This window comes from Besnoitia besnoiti, chromosome VII (genome assembly GCF_002563875.1).
Source record: "Besnoitia besnoiti strain Bb-Ger1 chromosome VII, whole genome shotgun sequence".
Taxonomy (NCBI): domain Eukaryota; phylum Apicomplexa; class Conoidasida; order Eucoccidiorida; family Sarcocystidae; genus Besnoitia; species Besnoitia besnoiti.
In genome coordinates, this window is record NC_042362.1 from 2,727,701 (window position 1) to 2,747,296 (window position 19,596).

General features: G+C 57.3%; 4 protein-coding genes across 4 annotated transcripts; 1 reads left to right on the top strand and 3 right to left on the bottom strand.

The window, feature by feature from the left end:
• Positions 1-648: 648 nt before the first annotated feature.
• On the bottom strand, positions 649-4,141 carry BESB_079930 (PUB domain-containing protein; the record flags this gene model as incomplete). The annotated part of the gene is made up of 8 exons (XM_029366355.1): positions 649-743; positions 1,151-1,236; positions 1,644-1,855; positions 2,067-2,138; positions 2,421-2,564; positions 2,992-3,227; positions 3,517-3,601; positions 4,013-4,141. 8 exons carry the CDS (start codon positions 4,139-4,141, stop codon positions 649-651), a joined length of 1,059 nt encoding a protein of 352 aa, XP_029217786.1.
• A 3,845-nt stretch (positions 4,142-7,986) lies between these two features.
• On the top strand, positions 7,987-11,427 carry BESB_079940 (uncharacterized protein; the record flags this gene model as incomplete). Its single annotated transcript, XM_029366356.1, has 1 exon — positions 7,987-11,427. The coding sequence occupies one exon, from the start codon at positions 7,987-7,989 to the stop codon at positions 11,425-11,427; it is 3,441 nt and encodes a 1,146-aa protein (XP_029217787.1).
• Positions 11,428-12,642: 1,215 nt separating this feature from the next.
• BESB_079950 (uncharacterized protein) lies at positions 12,643-13,707 on the bottom strand (the record flags this gene model as incomplete). The annotated part of the gene is made up of 3 exons (XM_029366357.1): positions 12,643-12,693; positions 13,042-13,269; positions 13,582-13,707. 3 exons carry the CDS (start codon positions 13,705-13,707, stop codon positions 12,643-12,645), a joined length of 405 nt encoding a protein of 134 aa, XP_029217788.1.
• Positions 13,708-15,801: 2,094 nt separating this feature from the next.
• BESB_079960 (elongation factor Tu GTP binding domain-containing protein) lies at positions 15,802-18,542 on the bottom strand (the record flags this gene model as incomplete). Its single annotated transcript, XM_029366358.1, has 3 exons — positions 15,802-16,512; positions 16,826-17,274; positions 17,750-18,542. 3 exons carry the CDS (start codon positions 18,540-18,542, stop codon positions 15,802-15,804), a joined length of 1,953 nt encoding a protein of 650 aa, XP_029217789.1.
• Positions 18,543-19,596: the final 1,054 nt, after the last annotated feature.

A 19,596-nucleotide genomic window follows, 5' to 3' on the forward strand; every position in this document is an offset into this window, starting at 1 on the left:
CACCCAAACAAACCAAGACGAGAGAATCTCTGTACTACACGGGGCGCCTGCGCGCTCCTGGGACGCCCCAGCAGGCCGCGCACGCAGGTGAGGAAACGCACCCCTCCGTCTAGCAAACAGCGAATACGCACATGCACCACGTGACGCGAATGTTGAACAGTAGAGAAGGTAGGTACGCCAGCGCGCACAAGGGCAGATAGGAGAATACGCAGAGACAGGCAGAAGACGGATGAAACAGACTGAGCCGCAGTAAGTGGCGCCGCGCGACACAGACTGTATCTTAACATGCAGCGGCGCACGGGGCCCTGACGCAGGTCCGCGTGAAAACGTACGCACACGAAGACGAGACAGAGACACAGGAGACAGTGGCTTATACGCGCTGAGAGAGAAGCAGGACGCCCTGCGTACGTTGCACAGGCCGGCGAGTCAAGTCGAGCTGCTCTCGTCGCGCGCCCCCCCTCCTCCGTACACGTCTGCGCTGAGAGGCCAGCTATTAGGCAGGCACACATCCGCCACAGCTGCTGTCACATCTCCACATCTTGAGCCGGTGAGGCATCAAAAACGTGACAAAATGCGAGGGGCTGCTGCGTGCGTGTCGGCCGGGGGGTCGCTTAACGAAGCAGCACGAGGCGGAGCAAGGGAAAAAGACTAGCTCCGCAGCTGATCAAGCAGGACGTCGATGAACTTTAGCGCTTGCCCGAGCACGAATCCGTCGGGCTGCCCTTCAATGACGAGGAATTCGCCTGAGCCACGCGCGAGACACGACGCACAATGAAATACGCAGATATCTATGCAAATATATATGTGTATGTATGTATTTGCATCTCCTCTTAGACGGCGCATGTGCGTGCAGCCATCAACAGACAATGTCCACAGCAAGCTCGCCGTGGAGACAGTGGCACGACTACGACGAGCTTGCTTGCGAGTGTTGCAGGTCAGACACGCGCTTGAACACGACGTGAGGTTCATCACACGGTCGGTGTAGAGGAAAGGAAACGGGACAGCGGAGTGAGAGAGTGCAGAAGGGACTCCACAGACAAGCGCGTCCGCGGAGTGGAAAAAATGGATTCACGGAGAGATTTGAGAGCGGAAAAGACAGAGACGTGGTGGCGGCAAACAGCGAACGCGGTTGCTGCGCAAAGAGCCTTACCTTGATCTTTGAAGCCGCAGACGTCGAGCAGCTCCAATGCGCCCTCGAAAGGCAGCACACGAGACTTAAATGCGTTGTTTTCCTTGCTGAAAAGAAAACGAATGCGACAAAAAACTCTGAGAACTCATACGGACAAACTCGGAGAGCAACAGAAGCAGCGCGTAGTCGCTCCATTGCATTCCGCTAGAACAACGGCTCACGCGAGATCGACTTGACACCATCACAATGAAGAAAAAAGGTACCTCATGAGGCAATCGCCTTCGCCTCTCGCGTCGTTCGCTTTGCGCATGCCTGCCATGTCTGGCAGCATCGGAGACAGACTCGCAAACCCGTAAAAACCATTCGCCGCAGAAAAAACAAAGAAGCGCCGCGGACAGAGGTAGGCCGAGAAAGAGAATAAAAACGGAGAAACACGCACTCCCAAAGGAAAGACACCCGTGCTCCACGCTCGCACACGCAGAGACGAGCCATGCAATCGGGCACCCCCATTTACCGGATGCTGAGGTATTTTTCCTCCAGTGGATGTTCCTTGGCGTTGCCGCAGTACGTCTTGAGTGTAGTGAAGCACACGCGGAGCCCGTCCTTCTGGTCCTTTCTGTACTTCTTCATCAGCACGTTGCACCAGTACGCAACTTTCTCCTTTCCGCTCATTTTCTTCAGCCGCGACGCCGCGCCCTCCTCCGTTGTGTCTTCCTCCTCTGGCATCTGCGATAGACGGGAACACGGCAACCCCAGAAAGTGCTGCACTCGCGCGCACGAGCGAGAGGCGGACACCGAGTCGCGGGAAGACTCCGGCGACAGAGTCCACGCAGGGCTCCTCTTCACCGCAGGTAGCTGGTTGTGTCACGCTGTCTGCCCTCAGTGACGTGAGTCGTTTTTTATCACAAATACCATGCCTCAGATCGCCTGCCCTCACCTCGCAGCCGAAGCGCTCGCGGTACTCCTGGCGGAGCAACTGACGCTGTCTCTCCCGTTCTTTCTTGTGGTCCTAAACATCCACAGAAAGACAGACGTGTGAGACCCTAGCGCGCACCAGGCGAGAAGCATCGCCGGTTAGAATGGGGTATTTCTCTCAACCGTATGCGCACCGCGACACCCACACACCGGGCTAGGCGACCCTGTGAGGCCCCCCGCGGACTAACGATACCTCTCTCGGCTCTCGCGGGCTAAAGGTACCTGTCTCCGCCCCCCGCCCACACTTGCTCGCGCACATCTGCCTGTGGAAGGGACGAGGGAGAGCGCCGGAACCAAGGTACAGCGGGGCGATTACCTCCTTCTCTTTTTGCAGCTGGGCGAGCTGCCTTTTCCGCTGCTCTTCTTCCAGTTTCGCGTTTTGCTCGAGCATCGCCTTGGTCTGCGCCAGGCGCCGCTTCTCGCGTTCAATCGCCTCTTTCTTCTCTCTTTCAAGACGGTCCTGGAGAAAGACGGCGACAAATGAAGAAGCGACCGTTCGCCTTCCGCGTCGCCTCGCAATGCGTTGCAGGCGAGAAGAACAAACCGCAAACCCGCGCTGAGGCATGGGCGCAGATCCCTATCGTTTGTGATTAGCTTCCCTGAGGAGTACGCCATTTTTAAAAAGAGCTTGACACTCAGTGTGGCAGCAGTAAACGTCTTCCTCGATGTCTTGTACAGAAACAACGGGGAAGCATCGTGGGAAGACGCGGCGGCTGCCGGCCTTGCGACGCGCGCGAGACGCCCGCCCTCACAAATATAGATCTCAAACGCAATTAACAAAGGGTGGCAATTCAGAAAAGAGCGGAAAACCTGCGTGCGCAGACGATCGCCAAGAAGACCGACGCAGCTTCAGGCGCGGATCCATCGCCAGTGGATCCCCAGCTGACCTCCCGGAGTTTCCTTTGCAGTTCGTAGGCTCGCCGCTGTGCCTCCTCCTCCGTCAGGACGACCTTTTCCTTCGGCTTCTCCTGCTCGGTGATCGGGCTGTCAATGTCCTCGTCATCTGCATGCGCCTCGAGCCACTCGACGGCGGCCTCGATGCTCGCGGCGCCCGGCTGCTGGCTCACGTGAAACAGGGCCTTCTCTGCTCGGAGTCGGGAGAACCCGAAGTCCACCAACTGATCTGCTTGCTGCAGGCGGATGCACGAAACGAACAAACGTTTTGTGACCACGAGACAGGCGTCAAAGCCTGCGTCGAGCTCATCTGCATCTCTGCAGCCGACCTTGCCGCAGAAACGGCGGAGGAGTGCCACGCGGAAGAGACAGTTATTCGCAAGCGGCCGAAAGATGGCGAAGGGGCGCTTTGCCTCCGCGCTTGAAGCACTGCTGCCCAAGTGTGGCTGCGCCGCCAGAGTCGACGGGAGCGGGTTGCGCGATAGAGAAGAAGAAAGGGGGCGGAACTCGCAGCGAACCGCGTACCTCCGTGTTGATATGGAGAGCGACGAAGGCCGGGTTGCCGCCCTGCGTGAACTCCACCTCTTCCGGCTTGTCGGCCTCCTGAGACTCGTTCGCTTGCACGTTGCCTATGGAAGGAAGACAGAGATCGTACACAGCTGCCTGAGGCGCCGCGCGAGAGGAATGTTGCAGAAATACGCGTGAAGAGGACGCGTGAATTCTGGCGTCGATCGCTCAGCGTCGCGATAGAGTCAGCAGCGCAGAGCCGCGAAGCAGGAAGAGACGCGCCTGAGTCATGCATGCCTCGACGCAAAGTGAAAAAAAGGCGACGTGGCTACGGAAGAGTGAGAGAGTCGGCGGCGTAGAGTAACGCAACCTAGGGAGGGGTGAAACAAGCTGCGTATCTGCAGGGCTTCCTCGCTGGTGGCAGTATCAGGAGACGCCTCAGCGCCGCATTCCTACGAAGAAAACACGATTGCGGAGCTCTCGCCACTGCGTACCCGTCACTTCCACAGTGGAGACGGGCGCGGGCGAGCTCTCGTCCTTCGAGGCGGAATCGGGGACGAGGCGGCAGACGTCGCCGTCGCAGACGACCCGGTAGCCTGCCGGGGTATCTTGTGCGTGCGAATCTCCGTCCGCCATAGTGAGGCAGCTCAGTCTGTGGGGCGAGAGACTGCCGTCGCCGTTATTCTGGAAAGCCCAAAGGTAGCGACGGCCGCTCGCAGGCGCCACTCGATCTCAGATGGCGACTCAGCCGATTTAAGAGGATCGGTGCGTTGCGTGCGACGTGTGTGGTGGCCGACGCGAGGAGGCGAGGCGCTTCGTCGTCGCGTGGAGCCAGAGAGGAAGGGAGAGTGGAGCCGCGAGGCGGGGGGAGCACTCGAGGAACCAAACAAGGGACTGCGGCTCGAAACAGCGAGCGAAATGCAGCAAGATCCGAAGGAGGGCAGTGAGCAGGGACGATGTGACCAGTTGGCGTCTCCGCGCTAAAGTTAAAAACGCAGGAAACGCATGCGAACGGCCACCGAGCCCAGTTGGGGAAACTTGCTTCGCGAAGGGAGACGCAGCAGTGACTCAGATACGCGAGGGAAAGAAGTGAGAAAGCGCGGACGGGTCGAATGGTGCCTGCAGGAGACCGGCGCTTCAGCTGCTGGAGCAGCGAACGTAGAGGCGACTGGAGGCTAGAAGGCAGGAAAAAGAAACGAAAGTCCAGTCGGAGAGGCGCCTACGAATATCTGTTTCGGCAAGTGAAAATCCGCGCGGCGGGCGCCTCGCTCGCGGCTGACGCCGGGGAAGACAAGCGTGTTCGCCAGCACAGCAGGCGAGACGGCGTTTTTGCGAGTGGAGGGTCAGCGAAAACAGAAGGCGTAGAAAAGAGTCTCGGACGAGAAATATGCCAGTATCGCCTATCACGCATGACTGATGAGCTGCTGGGAGAGGAACAGGATCGTGGAAGCAACTTCGGGAGTGTACATCCGGCCGTAGTTAACATAAGCGATGACTCCCGGCTGTGCGTAAAGACGTCCCTTCTTCCCGCGTCTGCACAATCGAATTGCCGCCCAGCTCTACGGGTATAGCTGGCGTGAATGCACGCCCTGAGGGGCCAAAAACTAGATTCTGGTATTTCCGTTTACAAAAGACGCTGTCGGCTTTGCCGGATTTCACCTCAACTGGGCAGGTTTTCGGATCCATGGCACTTCAGCAGGGACGACGGACTCTCTCTCGGCTGTCTCGCGATTTTCGGCCGTGGCGCATGACTCGAGGCACCCCTGAGACTTTTCTGCCGCCACTTCTGCTAAAATTGCACACGCATCTACACATGCGCAAGCACGGTCCGAAGCTGCTCGTTGGGGGTAGTCTTCTAGGCTCAGCTGTTGCTGTTGAAAAGCAGTGATACAGCACACTGCTCTGCGTGCTGGCGCTGCTACTACTGAACGAATCCCAACAGACGAAACCGTCGCCTGGGGAAAGCGTGAGACATAACATCGGAAATAACTCAGCCATCTGGGACGCTTTAGCGGATGCTAGACCACTGGACTGTGATCTGGACGAGGTAGCGCGAGGCCAACCGCCCAATGCTTGCTGATCCCAGCGAGCCGGGAATGACACAGTGGAGAGGGCGCCAAACGAAAAGAAATAGCGGACATGAAAGGGAATGGAACGAGTGGGGCCTCTGTCTCATTCCGCTTTCTCTGCCGCGGCGAGGCTTTCTTCACTTGGATGGTTCGCGCCGATAGCTCCCGGGCATCGCAGCGCCGCAGGGCTAGTGTTTAAAGGGGTTTAGGTAGAGCAATGCACTCCAGCAGACACCGTTCGCAGTTTCTGATGATCGAACGCTTCAGCACGTTGACTACGCGTTAGGACATCTCTTATCGCCAAAAAAGACTCCGCGTATTGCGGGAGCTCTCTGAGAGCCGTGCAGGGTGCGTCTGCAAAACTACGCCCAGCCAACGAAACGAAAGCGATTCCAAGCTTCTACTCTGCGGGCCCCAATATCGCTAGAACCAGCAAAGATTCTCACGACGTTAGCCAGTCGTTTCCCCGTATATGTGTTGAAGGCGCCTGACCACGTATTATCAATTATACGCTTCGTGACTCTCGGTTTCTGCGACATCTCTGAACTACCGTGGAGAGACACTGCTGTTGGGGGCAGGCCTTCGGTGATCGAGGGCGCAGAGTCTCCTCCCAACAAACAGCCCTAAATCCTTTTGTTCCAGCCGTTCAGGCACGTGATGATGCATGCCCGTGTCTTTGTGGTCATGGTGGGTCCGTCAAGCATACAAGGCAGCCATTCCTGCAGAGCAGATCAAATATAAATCGACTCTGACGACATAGGGCCTGAAGCGTGAACTTAGCATCACATTCAAAGGGAAATGGGCGAGGTCAGGCACCCCTAAAAGGATTGGTGAAGCAGTGTCCGTTGTGATTAGTTCCTTTCTCCGCAGTTTTCGTTTCGTGGAGTGCCGAAGTAAAGCGCGGGAAACCTTGCAATAAATTTTCGAGTTCCTTCCTTCCATCCCGCGCTGGAAGAATGGCCAAGTTGGTAAACAAGACAATGGGGAATCTCACCACGTGCGCACTCGATGCATCGTCTCCAGAGTAAAGCGCGGTGCAGAAGGATTATCTACCTAAATACTAGGACCTCGTCGAGCCTGAGTCTGCGAAAATGGTGTTTCTTCAGTTCCTGAAGTGTAACCTGGGTAAAAGCACTAGGTTACGACTAACTCTCGCTAAAGCCATTCAAGGCTTGGGAGGCACTATTCGCTGTTCTGCCGGATGTCAATGTGCCGCTCAACTCCTCACGTGACCCGCTTCAGCCCGTGGCTCGCCTTCGTAGGTTCTAAACTCACAGAATAGGTGCAGTAATTGAGTTACAGAGAAAGGACGTGCTTCCGCAACTACAGCAGATTCAGCTACAGCCTTCCAGCCAAAAGGGACTCAGGTGAAGAGTCTGGGAGATCGCGGGCCGCCGAGGAGCTCTACGGCGCGACTTTAAGAAGACACAGATGGGGCGAGCAAATTTCAAACGAAGTTTCCCCATCCATCGAGGCATTACTGGAGTTTCATCGTGACAGTCGCCTCAATGCGGGTGTAACTCAACGCGGGACAGAACTTTGTCCGAGAGCGTGACCCGTTCGATGGAACTCACTGCAAGACACCAGCGACACCGCCTCCAGTTTTTTATTCTTACCGTCCAGCGGCATTCAGGCTCTTTTGAAATCCTGCAGTGCCGATCGCACCGCTCTGCAAAAAAAATAGAACTATGCTGGTTGCCGCGGGGCGACCGGCGTCTAGTGAATTCGCGGCGTGTCGTCTCCATTGCGTGTCTTGCCATGAAGGCAATGTCGGCGCCACAGGAGAGCCGAAAGTGTTTGCTTTTTGAGGATAACTGTCTTTTCTCTTACTCTTTCAGTGTCTCTTTATTTCCTTACGGAGACAGGCGCTTGGCGTCGCACATGTTGGGACGACCCCGAACAGCGCGGTTTCAAAACTGCGCTACCCGCACTCATGCGTAGGTAGCGAGGTAGCGTTCCTTGACAGCATGCGAAATGGCGAGGGAAATCAGTCTCCACTCTGTTAAGAGCCTACAGTATTCCACTTCAGTTTCTTCCGCCCCCAGTGGAGCTTGGAAAACTCTCCCCGTGGTGTAAGAATCCGGCGGTTTCCTGTACCTCCTGTTGTCACATGGCTACGTCGCTAGCTGTGTCTTGTTCGCTTCATCGATTGCTGGCGCAAAAAGAGATCCGCGGACCTTCCGATACCGGAGATACGCGACCATAAATGTACGCTATGATTCGATTTAAGAATGCTCATGTCTAGGCAGTGGCCTTCTGCGGAAACACTTGATTTCTGATTTTTCTGCGGCCTGGAGAACTGCTGCCGCCTGAGTGGAACTTGCGGGGTGCCTCGTGGCGTGGTCTGCGCGCCATCAACGGCGCAGACTGGCTTTTCTTCTCTGTTTCTATTCCCCCTCACCTTTGGTCAATATGGATCCCTACAGTGGTTTTGTGAAGCGCATCGCCTTCCGGCGTGTCCGCCAGCTTGCATCATTCATTTTGCTCGTGTTACCATGCGTCTTCAGGTCTCCGTTTACCTCATGTGTTGTGGAGGCTGAGTCCCCTCCTCAGTCCTCCTCTGTTGCCGCTGAAGAGGCCAGTGGACCGCCTGTCGATCAGGCGGAAGGTCAGGAGCTGGCGGCTTTCCATTTTGACTCTCTGAGAGAAGTCTTCAAAGCCTCCCAGGGCAGGCGCCACAATGCCGACACTGTCAAGAGGACTCTTTTTCTAGGTCGTCGAACGCTTGACACGGTCGTGCGTCAGGCCTCGAGGCATCAGGCTAGACAAGACACCGAAGTCACGCAGAACGAGACTCCCCGGAGCCTGTCTTCCCTCCCGTCGTTTTCAATTACCTCCATATCGACCCTGACTCTGGGAGGAATTGAGCATCTGCACTTCTTTTGCAGTCTGGAACGAGTGGAAGCGAGCGACGACTCGGCGATTCAATGCAGCCCACCGCCACAAGCGTTTCCTGGCTCGCTGAAGGTGGGATTTATCTTCCAGTTGGTCTCGAACGCCGCCAACGGTTCAGCTAGTCAGACTCCAGCCGACCAAGCCGGTCCCCCGCTGTGTCGCATTGTCCACGACTCCATGCGGGAGGAATATCCGTCATATCTTGAGTCAGCGATAGGCATTTGCATAGCTTTCGGGTTCGACACGCAGCTGCTTGTGCATGAGGGCAATCCGGTTCTGGACTTGTTGCCGAATTTGTACCCTGAGGGCTTGCTTTCGCTAGGCTTCGAATCCGTTCCAGCTCGCTATGTGAAACCTTACCGGTCCCTGTCGTTTGTGGGGATTAAGCCCGTGCAACCGACGCCCAAGGTCAGACGGACAGATCGCGGCGAAGCTGATTTCCTGCCCAACGAAAAGCTCGACCTTCTCTCGTGGCGCGGAGTCGCTGTGAGTCCAAAGATGTACCGGAAGGCGCTCGCACGCGTCACAGCGGCAATCGAAAACGCGCTCATTTCCGACGGCGCAACGAAAATCCAGGACTGCACCATTCACGTCGGTAGCCCCGACTCATATGCTGCTTTTCTGGAGCGTGTCGACGGAGAGGCATGCAACCCAGGAAAACCCCTTCTCGGCTGCCTCTCAGCCATCCGCGCGGCTACCTACACGCAGGAATCCGAAGACGCCTTGCGGTCTATGGCGAAGCAGGTCGCTCAACTGACTCCGGGAGTTTCCCTCGGTTCTCTAAACATGTTGAGCTTTCTGACGGAGCCGAAAACGTGGCGGACACTTCACTCCCTTATTGGACCGCCGGCTGCGCGGCTCTTCGAGACGCCATCTCAAACTGCCTGGTACGAGGAGGGCATGCTGGCGGTGAAACAGCACACGGCAGAGAAGGACGTTTCGCTCGCCCCTTCCTCGGAGACTCTTTTGTCTGAGGCGCTGCGGTTTCCCCTCTGGTTCCTTGACCTCTTTCCGTCAACACAGTACTGGCAGTCCTTGAAGCTAGGCTGCGTGGCGGAAGACCTCGCGTATCTGCGAGAGATGGGTAGAGTCTTCATTCGCCAGAGCCCGCGGCATTTGGAATACGCAGGCGTGCCCGACTCAAAGCAGCAGGCCCGGGAGCCCCCTGCGCTTCTGGAGGAAGCGGTGGTCAACTTTGAAGGACAGGAGGGCCTGCGTGAAGAAGCAGAGACATTCGGCGACAACGACGAAGCAACCGAATCTATACTCGCATCCGCTCAGTTCGTCCTGCCCAATGGGAAGGCTGTGCGTCCACTGCAGCGCGTTTACGCGTTCGAAGATCTGAAAGCAATTTCGATTGCGAACCCTGCTGAAGCGGCAACTGATGATTCAATCCGAAAGCAGTGGCTAGCTTCGCCCCTTTTCGATGAACAGGGGGATATCCAAGTGACGGGAGTGCCCGCTCGCGACGGCGGCACGTTCGACCTGCGTCTCCTCTGCACGAAGCATGGGCGCTTCCGCGTGAGCACAGGACTCGTCGGATGGTTTTCAAAGTACATCTGCGAGCCTGCCTACGTCCCCAAGCCCAACAGCGAAGTTACTGGGCAGCTGCGCGAAGGCGACATGCCGGTGAACCGCCTGATCGGCATTGAGTTCGAGGATCGCGCGCCGTGGAGGTGTGGGGTCAGCTTCCTCGGGACAGAGCAGCACATGAGAGAGACCGCTGTGCACGGTCAGGATCTTCTGAAGATCATGACAGGTCTCTGCTCCTTGTTCGGCTTCAAAACGGGCTGGATCCTGGACAGTGTGACCGATTTGTCGACGAAGGAGAAGATGAAAATCACGATGGTCCTCGAGAAGCGCATTTCCTTCTACGAGAACCAGGGGTTTCTACTCTCCATCAACACATTCAAAAGCAGGGAGCATGCAGACACTTGCATCGGCTCCGGTGTCGCAGACCCAAACGCGATTCTCTCTGGGATATGTAGGCAGCCGCAGGATATCCTCATTAACCCCGGGTTTGAGGCAAACACATTCTACACACTGGTGGAACGCACCTATGATACGCTCTACAACCTCACTTTCGACTGTACGTCACCGTCGTGGCAGAACTGCGGCGAAGCTTTTCCGCTTTCTGTAATGGACCCCCGCGGAGAGGGCTGTGCGTTTGAGCGGCATCCTCTATTTCATGAGTTGAAATTCATGAATCCTGAGAAATGCGATGTCGGGAGAAGAATCGGCGGCTGCCATGAGTTTGTGCGAAAGCACCTAAAATGCAATCGCAAGGAGAAAAAGGGATGCAAGTACCTTATGTTCCTGCATACTCAATTCCTCTATCCCGGTGGCGACGTCTCGAAGAAGCTACCCGATGTTATTCAGGCTCATTATGAAGTTGTCGGCAGGGATATTCACAAGGAGGCAGGACCCTTGTTGTTCGACGCCATACGGAAGTCTGCGGATAACGCTTTGTCCAAAATACGGCCTGAGGAGCGGGAAGGCGCACCGGAAGTTGGGGAGGAGGACGCGACGCAGGCTAGCAATGGCGAGGATGAGGCTGCGGATATCGAGAGTGTGAGAGACATGTTACTTGAGTCCTTGATTTTCGTTGACTGGACAGCGACTCCTCAGTTCTGGATTCGGGCCTTGTACGAGTACGACAAAAAAACGGGGGCACGGGTCGACACAGAGGAGAAGAAACTCTTCTGTCCGGTAGCGTACGCCTGGGCCTACATCACAAGGCTTCACGGCCAACTATACAGACACGCCAGCGATTACTTCCACGACAACACCCAAGCATCCCCCAACGCCAGGGGTGACCAGACGGCGAACGGACAGAACGACATGCCATCTCCATATTCCACGGGGGAAGCAGGCGAGCCGGAAGAAAGCAGGGGGCTCGAAGCCACCGTCACAGGAGTTGCAGAGGGGCTGAGGCCGATCGAACAGCATCAGTTCTGAGAGGCTGACGACGCGCCAGGAGTGCTGGTTCGTGTTAGCAGTTTGAACTCAATGGGTTTTGTAATTGGAATGCGTTTTACGGGGCACGTGTTCTTTGTTGTCGCTTTTCTCGGGGAGTGATTGTTGCCTTTCTCACAGCAATCCCGCTTGGTCTTTTCACTATTCAGTCCCCCCCAAATACTACCTGTCTCCACCTCATCTTCCTCGAAGGGGTTCTTTCACGTTGTTTTTTGTCTTTCTTTGCCGTCAGCGGCAAAGCTAATCACGACAGCAACAGAAATCGCGTGGCGATGTGTCTGCGCAGACTGCTTTTCCACACGGCCGGCGTTGTTGCAGTATAGAGGACTCTACGCCCTATGCCCCTTAAAGCCTCTGCCCTGTGTATAGTTGGAACGCTTTCTGGTGGCTTGGATCCTTCGTAAGATCCTCGAGAGTGCACCGACAGGTGGTGCAGTTTGTTCTGCGAGAACGGAGACACAGCCAATATCACAGATGAACAAGTGACAAGTGAGAAGATCACTCTCTAACCCGGAGGTTGCCTCACCTGGAGCCTTCCTTTGTGGCGTGTTGCTACACGTTATCTCGCGGCGTTGCTGGGTTGCGTGAAAAGGCTCACTCCGCTGTCATCAGCAAAGGCTAATAACGGTATGCCGTGTTAAATGTAACCCCCTCCAACGCCCGGTAGATCAGGCCGAAACAGTTCACGAATGCTACTAGGAAATACGAGGTTGCGACAGTCCCTGTGGAAACGGCCACGCCGTTAGGGTGTTGAGCTCCGAGTGTCTGCGAAAAACTAGCTGAGTGCCTCTACAATTTCAGCAACGCGCCAGTGCCCCTGCGGCTGCCCTGTGGCGCGTCAGTGTTTGTTTGAGCGCTGCTGTTTCGTATCTTCCGGCTGCAGCGGAAGGGTCACGGTGATTCCGTCGCGACGAGGTGTATCGCGGGGCTACACCGGAAACCGCGCGGCAACGCCGGGGCTGAATTTCCCGCATGCACGGCCCATGAAAGAAGACTCGCCCTACGGAATCCGCGAGGCCACGGCGAAACCGATAGAACAGCAGGAAAAAACGACAGGTTTCCACAGACGAAGCAGCACGAAGAGTCTGCAGACCGAAAACTCAAGAGGGGAAGCACAAGCTCCGCACGAGTGTCAGAATCAGATACAAAAGGGCGCCTGTTGTGGCACAGGAGACAAAACACGTTCAGACCGCTGCCTCACGCGACTCCGTGGGAGACGTTCAGAGAGTAGACCAGAGTCCACAGGACCTGAGAACGGCGCAGCAAACCGCAGACACCAGCGAGCATGGAAGGTACTACTGGTGATCAGTGAAACGTATGCATGATTCGTTCTTGCATTCGCTCTCCAAGCATCGCTAGGATGACCCTTAGGGGCTGGCTGGTAAGCCGTTCCCATATTACACGAAGTTCTAGTGTGCTAGCCGGAAGTGCTGCTGTAAAGCGTTTAATCCTCCAGTTGCAGCACGAGCCGGGCCTTGCCAGGAGGCAGCAAGGCGAGACGTGTCCAGCACTCTGTGAGCTGAAAGTCAACTTGCACTGTCGATTCCCGCGCTGGGTTTGCGGAGCCCGTTCACGAGTTCCGCCCTGAGAACTTACTACGAAGGTTCCTCCAGCCATGAAGGATTGCTCTGTGAAGACGTCGAAGGGCTCGACACACACGCCGACGAGCCCTGCGTGCTGCGCCCAGATGTTGGCTACTAGATACTGCACGATGGCGAAGGCCAAAAAACCCGCCCAGCCGGTTATGCCGAGACTGCCGAGAATCACGCCGACGATGATCGCAGCGATCTGTTTGAGCCACCAGAAGACGTCCGCAGCTTCGTCCTGGAGGACAGAGAAGAGGGAATCCAGAAGAAGCAAGTCGAGGGGAAGAGGCAAACAAATGTACACAAGGCTCGTCCGATACCACCAAATATATGTTTTCTCTCGCCAAAGACACACATGCGTACTCATCCGCGAGTCCATTTGTACGCTAGGAGGACAGGGACATGCGTCTGAGAACTATAGTATAGTCACCAGGCATGCCATACTAAACAGAGGACAAATGAAGCTAGGCTCCATGTTCCACTCACTAAAATGGCACGCCTCAGGCTGTATAAAACCCTTTCTCTGGGGACCAATATCCATATTGCATACCTTGTGCCACTCCGCGTGAGACGACGGCCGGAGAACCTTTGACAACAGTGACGGCTCAGCCGAAGCCGACGCCTGCGATGAACATTCTTTTGCCTTAGAGGCCCGGGATCCTGCTTCGGAAGACATCCTGATTCGGATAGTCAGCGGACCCTTCACCGCGACTGGTTCCTCGGTCACTAGCCGAGCTCTACACACCGAACGCCGGCAGAGCAAAGCCACGCTCCACAGCTTCGGAGGAACGGAGAAGAGGCGTGTTCGGAAGACGCGGCCGAAGGGAGCAAACTTAGGACAGGTCAGCCGTCTTGGAAATACTGAGCGAATTCAGGTCGAAGGGCACACAAAAAACTGGATATTCCCGCGGTGGACACGGCAAGAGCTCCGCTTTGCCGACAGGGGCGACGATTTTCGGTGATGCGGCGAAACAGGTGTGCGCAAATGTTAAGAGAGGACCCAGAACGCGTACACGACGGATAGAGAAGGCGAATCTTGTAGCTTTGTCCGGAGGGCCGCGTGTAGTCGTTAGAACTTATCCCTGGACTTTACTGGGATTCGAACCAATGACTTGCGTTCCGCAGCAGAGACAGACAGCGCAGCGATGCATGCACGCATGCGTTCAGGGCGTCCAGACGCAGTCGACACTTTCATGGCACTTCCTTTTTATCTCCATCTATTCCCGTTCTCGCACGTGGAATACCCGTCTTTTCTCAACGCACATGCATGAGCCATCTGTTTGAGCGAACTGGATTCCGGGACGGTTTCATCCGACTCTTGGCTCGCACACTGTAGACATGTAGCGTCTAGAATTGTGTCGAAAGTAGGGACGCGCGGCCCTGCAGCGTTGCAGGCATGCATCTGCGGGGTGTGCGCATGATGATTCTGCTCCAACATCGTGAAGCGCTTTCTCCTGTTTAGCGAGAGCGCTGCACGCTTTTGAGTCGACGGGCGTGCCCAAGGGAAGAACCCGGGGATGTGCGAGGCTGAGACTGTTTTGCCAGCGCTGTGGGTCGGCTGCCTGGCAGCTCTCGTCTGGCAGGTGTGCAGGGAGACAAGGGGGAAATACGCCTCTACGAATCTGTGTCTATGTCCTCCGCTTGGCTGAAATAGTAGGATGTCAGTGTAGATGCATTTGATAGCTTCAGACCCTAGCAATATGACATTGCGCTGCTTGAACTGGGTGCGTATCTGAGCTACCGCTTCAGGACGTCACATATACAACGAACATACGCCTGATGCCACGATCAGCACACGAGGCTCCGTCCGCTCAGCTCCCCCACTGCGAAACGTGCCTGCCGCGTAGCAAAGTTGTTGACGAGCGTTCTCTGCCGCACCCGCCTCTGGGGCGTCAGGAGGGCAGCAATAAACGGCATGCACTCCGCCGATCTACAAGCTCGCAACCAGAGCGGCAGTTGATCATCCTCTTGTAGGTTCTAGGGTACCAGAATGCATGTCAGTTACCCAACCATTAACTATGGCGGGAGAAGCCGTGCTGGACCAAGTATGGGATTTGATGTGGAGAGGCGCACGCACTCGTTCGCGCTCTGATTCTGCCACTACTGGAGACTTGCGGAACTATGCAAGTGGCTGGTTACGCTGCAAACCGCCGAACGAATTCGCGCGGTGACAGTGTGACTGTTTTTCTACACGGCGCTTGTGCACTAGTAACAGTGTTCAGCGCGTACCTAGAAATGCGTTGTTTGCTTGAACAGTGCCCGACTAAGATACTCATTTTGGTTGCACGATCTCGTGGCACCGACCTGCGGCAATAAGGGTTTGTCACATCCCTTCGGTCTCCAGTGTTTTTTACACCGTGGAAATTAGACAAACGAGTTCTCAAAAGCACAGCAGAACGGACTGCCTCTCAGGCTGACGCTGCGGAAGTCTGAGGCACGCCCTAGATTGCAGGCAACCAAGCAGTGTGTATGCACGGTATCATGAAGCATTCCATTGCAAGCATCCTGCCATCGGGGCACTACTGGCTGTTGCTGCGTGGAATTAAAATACCATTTTGTCCCAAAAGAGCTGATTACACAGGTACTGACATCCCCGTTGCCGGCGAGTGAACTCCTTCGCAGACTGATGCTGCCAGTCGACAGCTGGCAGGCTCTCACGCGCACGCCAAACTCGTCGGAGTCCAGCTGAAAGGTTTCCCGTGTGGCGCTTCACCTCCCCCACCCGCTGGAGGAGTTTTCAACGCTTCGGAGCGAGAACTACAAAGGTGCGCTACGCAGCGTCCACGATGACCCCAGCCGCCACGGTTTTCCCGCCCTCCCGCAGGATGATTCGAGAGAGCACACCAGTTCCAAGGTCCTTCCCGCCTGGCTTCTCTGTTTTAGATTTTGGCTGGACACACACGCTGCTCACTGTGGAAATCTCGACAAGCCCCACCATGCCGCGGCCGAGCGCTGCGCACGCGGCTCTCTTCCCTCCCTTCGCGCCCTGCAGCTCGCCCGTCTTTTTGTTGACGACTCCGAGGATTTTGCGGATGCTGCAGGCATACGTGGCTGTGTGAATGTGGGCGATGAACTGTCGCCCCTGCACAAGGGGCAGCTCCGTCCTGAAGACCATCAGCCGGCAGCTGAAAATTGTTGACGCGGGCAGCAGCCGCGACGGCGCACACAAAACGCTTCCCACGCCGAGCTCCGCCAGCGCGTCGCGTTCGCTATGGTTCGCCGCGGGAGAGAAAACTCCGTGCTCAACGAAATCGCCGACCCCGCAGCTCTGGCGCGTCCCTCCAAAGGCCACGAGAGACTTGCAGACCATTGGAATGTTGCCAGGAAGCCCGGTGATGGTGTCGCCCACGCGCAGAATGCCTTGGACTATTTTTAAGGAGAGGTGGAAATCTGTCGACGACGAGGACGGAGACCACGCATCCGACACGCACGCCGCCAGGGGCTCGCGCAGAAGCTGCTGCTGGCCTTCGCTCGTGCGGACCTGCATCCGCCACAAGAAAGGAGGGAAAACGACTCCTGAATCACCGACAGCACACACTGTCGCCGACTACCAGGCTGCGATACGGCCCTTGTCCTGGGGAGAGACCTGCGCAAATGAACGCTGGAACGTATCCGAGCAGAAAGCACAGCACACTATCCGCAGGTCTCGGCACCGTCAAGAAGCTTGCTTCACAGTCGCATGCAGGCGTCCGCGCCACGCGCGCTGAAACCATCGCGAAACGGCTACTCGTGAAAGGTGGCGCAGCGTCTTGAGGCGAAGTGCGCGGATTCAGGAGAGACCACATCGGCTGTACCTCGACGCGCTCTATCGCCTCTAGCAGCGCAGGCCCGTTCCACCATTTGGCGAGCAACTTGGACTGCTTCTGTCTTTCCTCGGTGTCTCCGAGTCCTCGCAGGTCGGGCTTGCGCCTTCCCTTCGCCTCTGCGCGCACTTTCTCGACCTCCTGCAGCGTCGCTTCGTCGATAACGTTGACGCCGCGGAACGCGGAGATCGGCACGAAGCAGATCTGGTCGAGCGCGCAGTTCATCTCTGGGCCTGTCATGTACCCTCGCAGGCGCTCGACTGCCGCGTTGTACGTCGCTTCAGACCACTGCACTTCGTCCATCTTGTTCATGGCAACCACAAAGTGCTGAATTCCCAGGCATCTGACGATGAGGAGGTGCTCCTTCGTCTGGCCGTTGAACCCCACCTCGAAGCGCGGGGTGTCCACGACCAGCAACGCGACATCCGCCAACGCGGCGCCTGCGACAAGCACGGAAACGGCAAGCCGCAAATCCCACGGCAGACACACGTGAATAGAACGCAAACCTATAAACCCTCAACCGTAAACGAGTCGTCTAGCGTACAACACGCAGCTCGCCGACGCCTGACTGACACGGGACGCACCGAGCACAGTGGCGAAAGGCCGCAGGGACCTCAGCGCGCTGAGAAAAGGCCCAACGCGTCTCGCACCGCCTGCACAGCGGGCGTTGCGCTGCAAACGACACCTAGACGCCCTCTTCATCATTCAAACCTGCAGACTGGACTGCAAGCTCCGCGACCACTCGAGCGGGAAGACTTACACGCTGGGCCGCAGCGGCCAGTTGCAAAAGTGAATCCGCACATTCCTCCCCTCGCCGCGTGTCCTAGCTAGCCGCACCCGCGGTCGCCGAGTAGGAAACGAAACGGTAGCAGTCACTCTACTGCGAGACGGCTAGACGCAAGCGAGAAAGCGTACCTCCAAGCATGTTGCACACGAACTCGCGATGCCCTGGCGCATCCACGAGGGCGAGGCGGCGGCCGGAGTTTGGCGCGGAGAGGACGCGGACGCTGACATCGATGGTCACGCCCCGCTGTCTCTCGTCGTCGCCTTCGTCGCAGAGCCACGCGAGGAAAAAGGACCCCTTCCCGGCGTCCCCGCTCAGCTTCTTCAGTTTCTGCACCACCGTTCCTTCGACGGTGCCTGTGGAGTGCAGCATCTGCCCGATGAGCGTCGACTTGCCGGCGTCGACGTGGCCCACGATGACCAGGGAAAGCGGCTCGGGCTTTCCGTCTTCTCGCGTGCAGACGGAGGATGGGGACGCGGGTGCAGCTGCCCCCCTTTCAGCTGAACTCTGAGGAGGCGCTGATGGAGCGCACGCCGCCAAAGAGGCGCAGGTGTACTCTGCCTTCGGCGTCCCGCCCGAGGCGCCCGAGGCCGACTTCCCTCCTGAGGAGCTCGCGGGGCGAGCCGCCGCGCTGCCTGCAGCCGTCGTCACTGGCGCGCGACCCGCCGTCCGTGATGACGACTGGCCTGCTGACGAGGCACCTGACGCAGCCTTCGCAGCTCCTGTGGAGCCGGCGGATGTCGCCTTCGAGGGCGCGCGGGTGCTCGACGGGCCGGCGCTCTTCCCCTTCGTTGGCGCCGCGGCGCGAGAGGAGCTTTTCGGCGTTTCGTAGAAGTCGTCCTCATCCTCCCAGGAGTCGTCGTCGCCATATCCCCAGTCGTCTTCGTCGTACGCCACGTTCTTGACGCGCCGTCGTCCGCTCATCCTGCCGCGGCTCTCGACGTGACGCAGGCGGTCGAGGGCAACCGCAGAACGGAAATTCGCAGGCGGGCGTACACGAAGGGCGGGAACTGGCCAGCGCAGAATGTCACGCAGTGCATGCAGAGTCCTCGCACGCAAATGCGGCGAGAGAGAGGCGAAATCGGCCGCCTGTGGGTCGTCGCTGCAGCCCCGCAGCAGCCTCTCCGCGCCGGCAGAGGGGCAAACAGGAAGTCGGAGCAGAAGGCCAACAGCCGCCACGGACAGCCAGCGCCTGCGGAGAAAGACGCGCTCGAGGACTGGGAGACGGACGCTAAGGGGCACGGAAGTCTGCGGCTCGGGCAGTGCGGGTGTCTAAGTCCTAGATCCTAAACACAGCGCTCGGCGCCGCGGAATGAAATGAACAGCGGAGCAGGACGTCGCTTTCCGTGGCACAGGCTGCTACAGGAAACGGCCTTTTGTCTTCACGGCAAGGCAAAACCAGAGGACACAGCACCTTAAGATGGGGCGAACTGGAAGACCAGAGAAGGTAAAAAAAACGAACCGAAGGAAAAAGGCCGTGGCTACAGGTGAGAGGCCGGAAAAGCGATATGTGGGCGTCAGAGCACGCGGTGTGGAAGACAGAATAGACCTGCCAACATTTACTGGAGACTACTACTGGAGACACTCGTCTCGCAGGCAAGGGAGAGGCGACGAGGCAAGCAGAGTCTGTCACGAGATAGTCGGCAGCGCATCGCGGCATCGCAGGAAGATACCTAGACAAACGCCGCGCACCTGCGTCGACTGAAAGACTAACACCGTAGTGCCTCTTTTCCGAGCAAACAACTTCGGCTGCATGTAGACACCAAGTTCACATACAGACTACTCCGGCAGGCCTGACACGCACGCTGCGACCTCGAAACGCCAGCAATGGGCAACTGAGCCTGCCCCTGTGAACTCCCCCGCATACCACAGGCCGCAAAGAGACACGCGGCTCATCCCGGAGGGCGGTCCGCTTTGGAGGGCACAGTTTTGACGTCTGTTTATTTACCCCGGCGGCGCTGTGGTGCCTTAAGCTCTG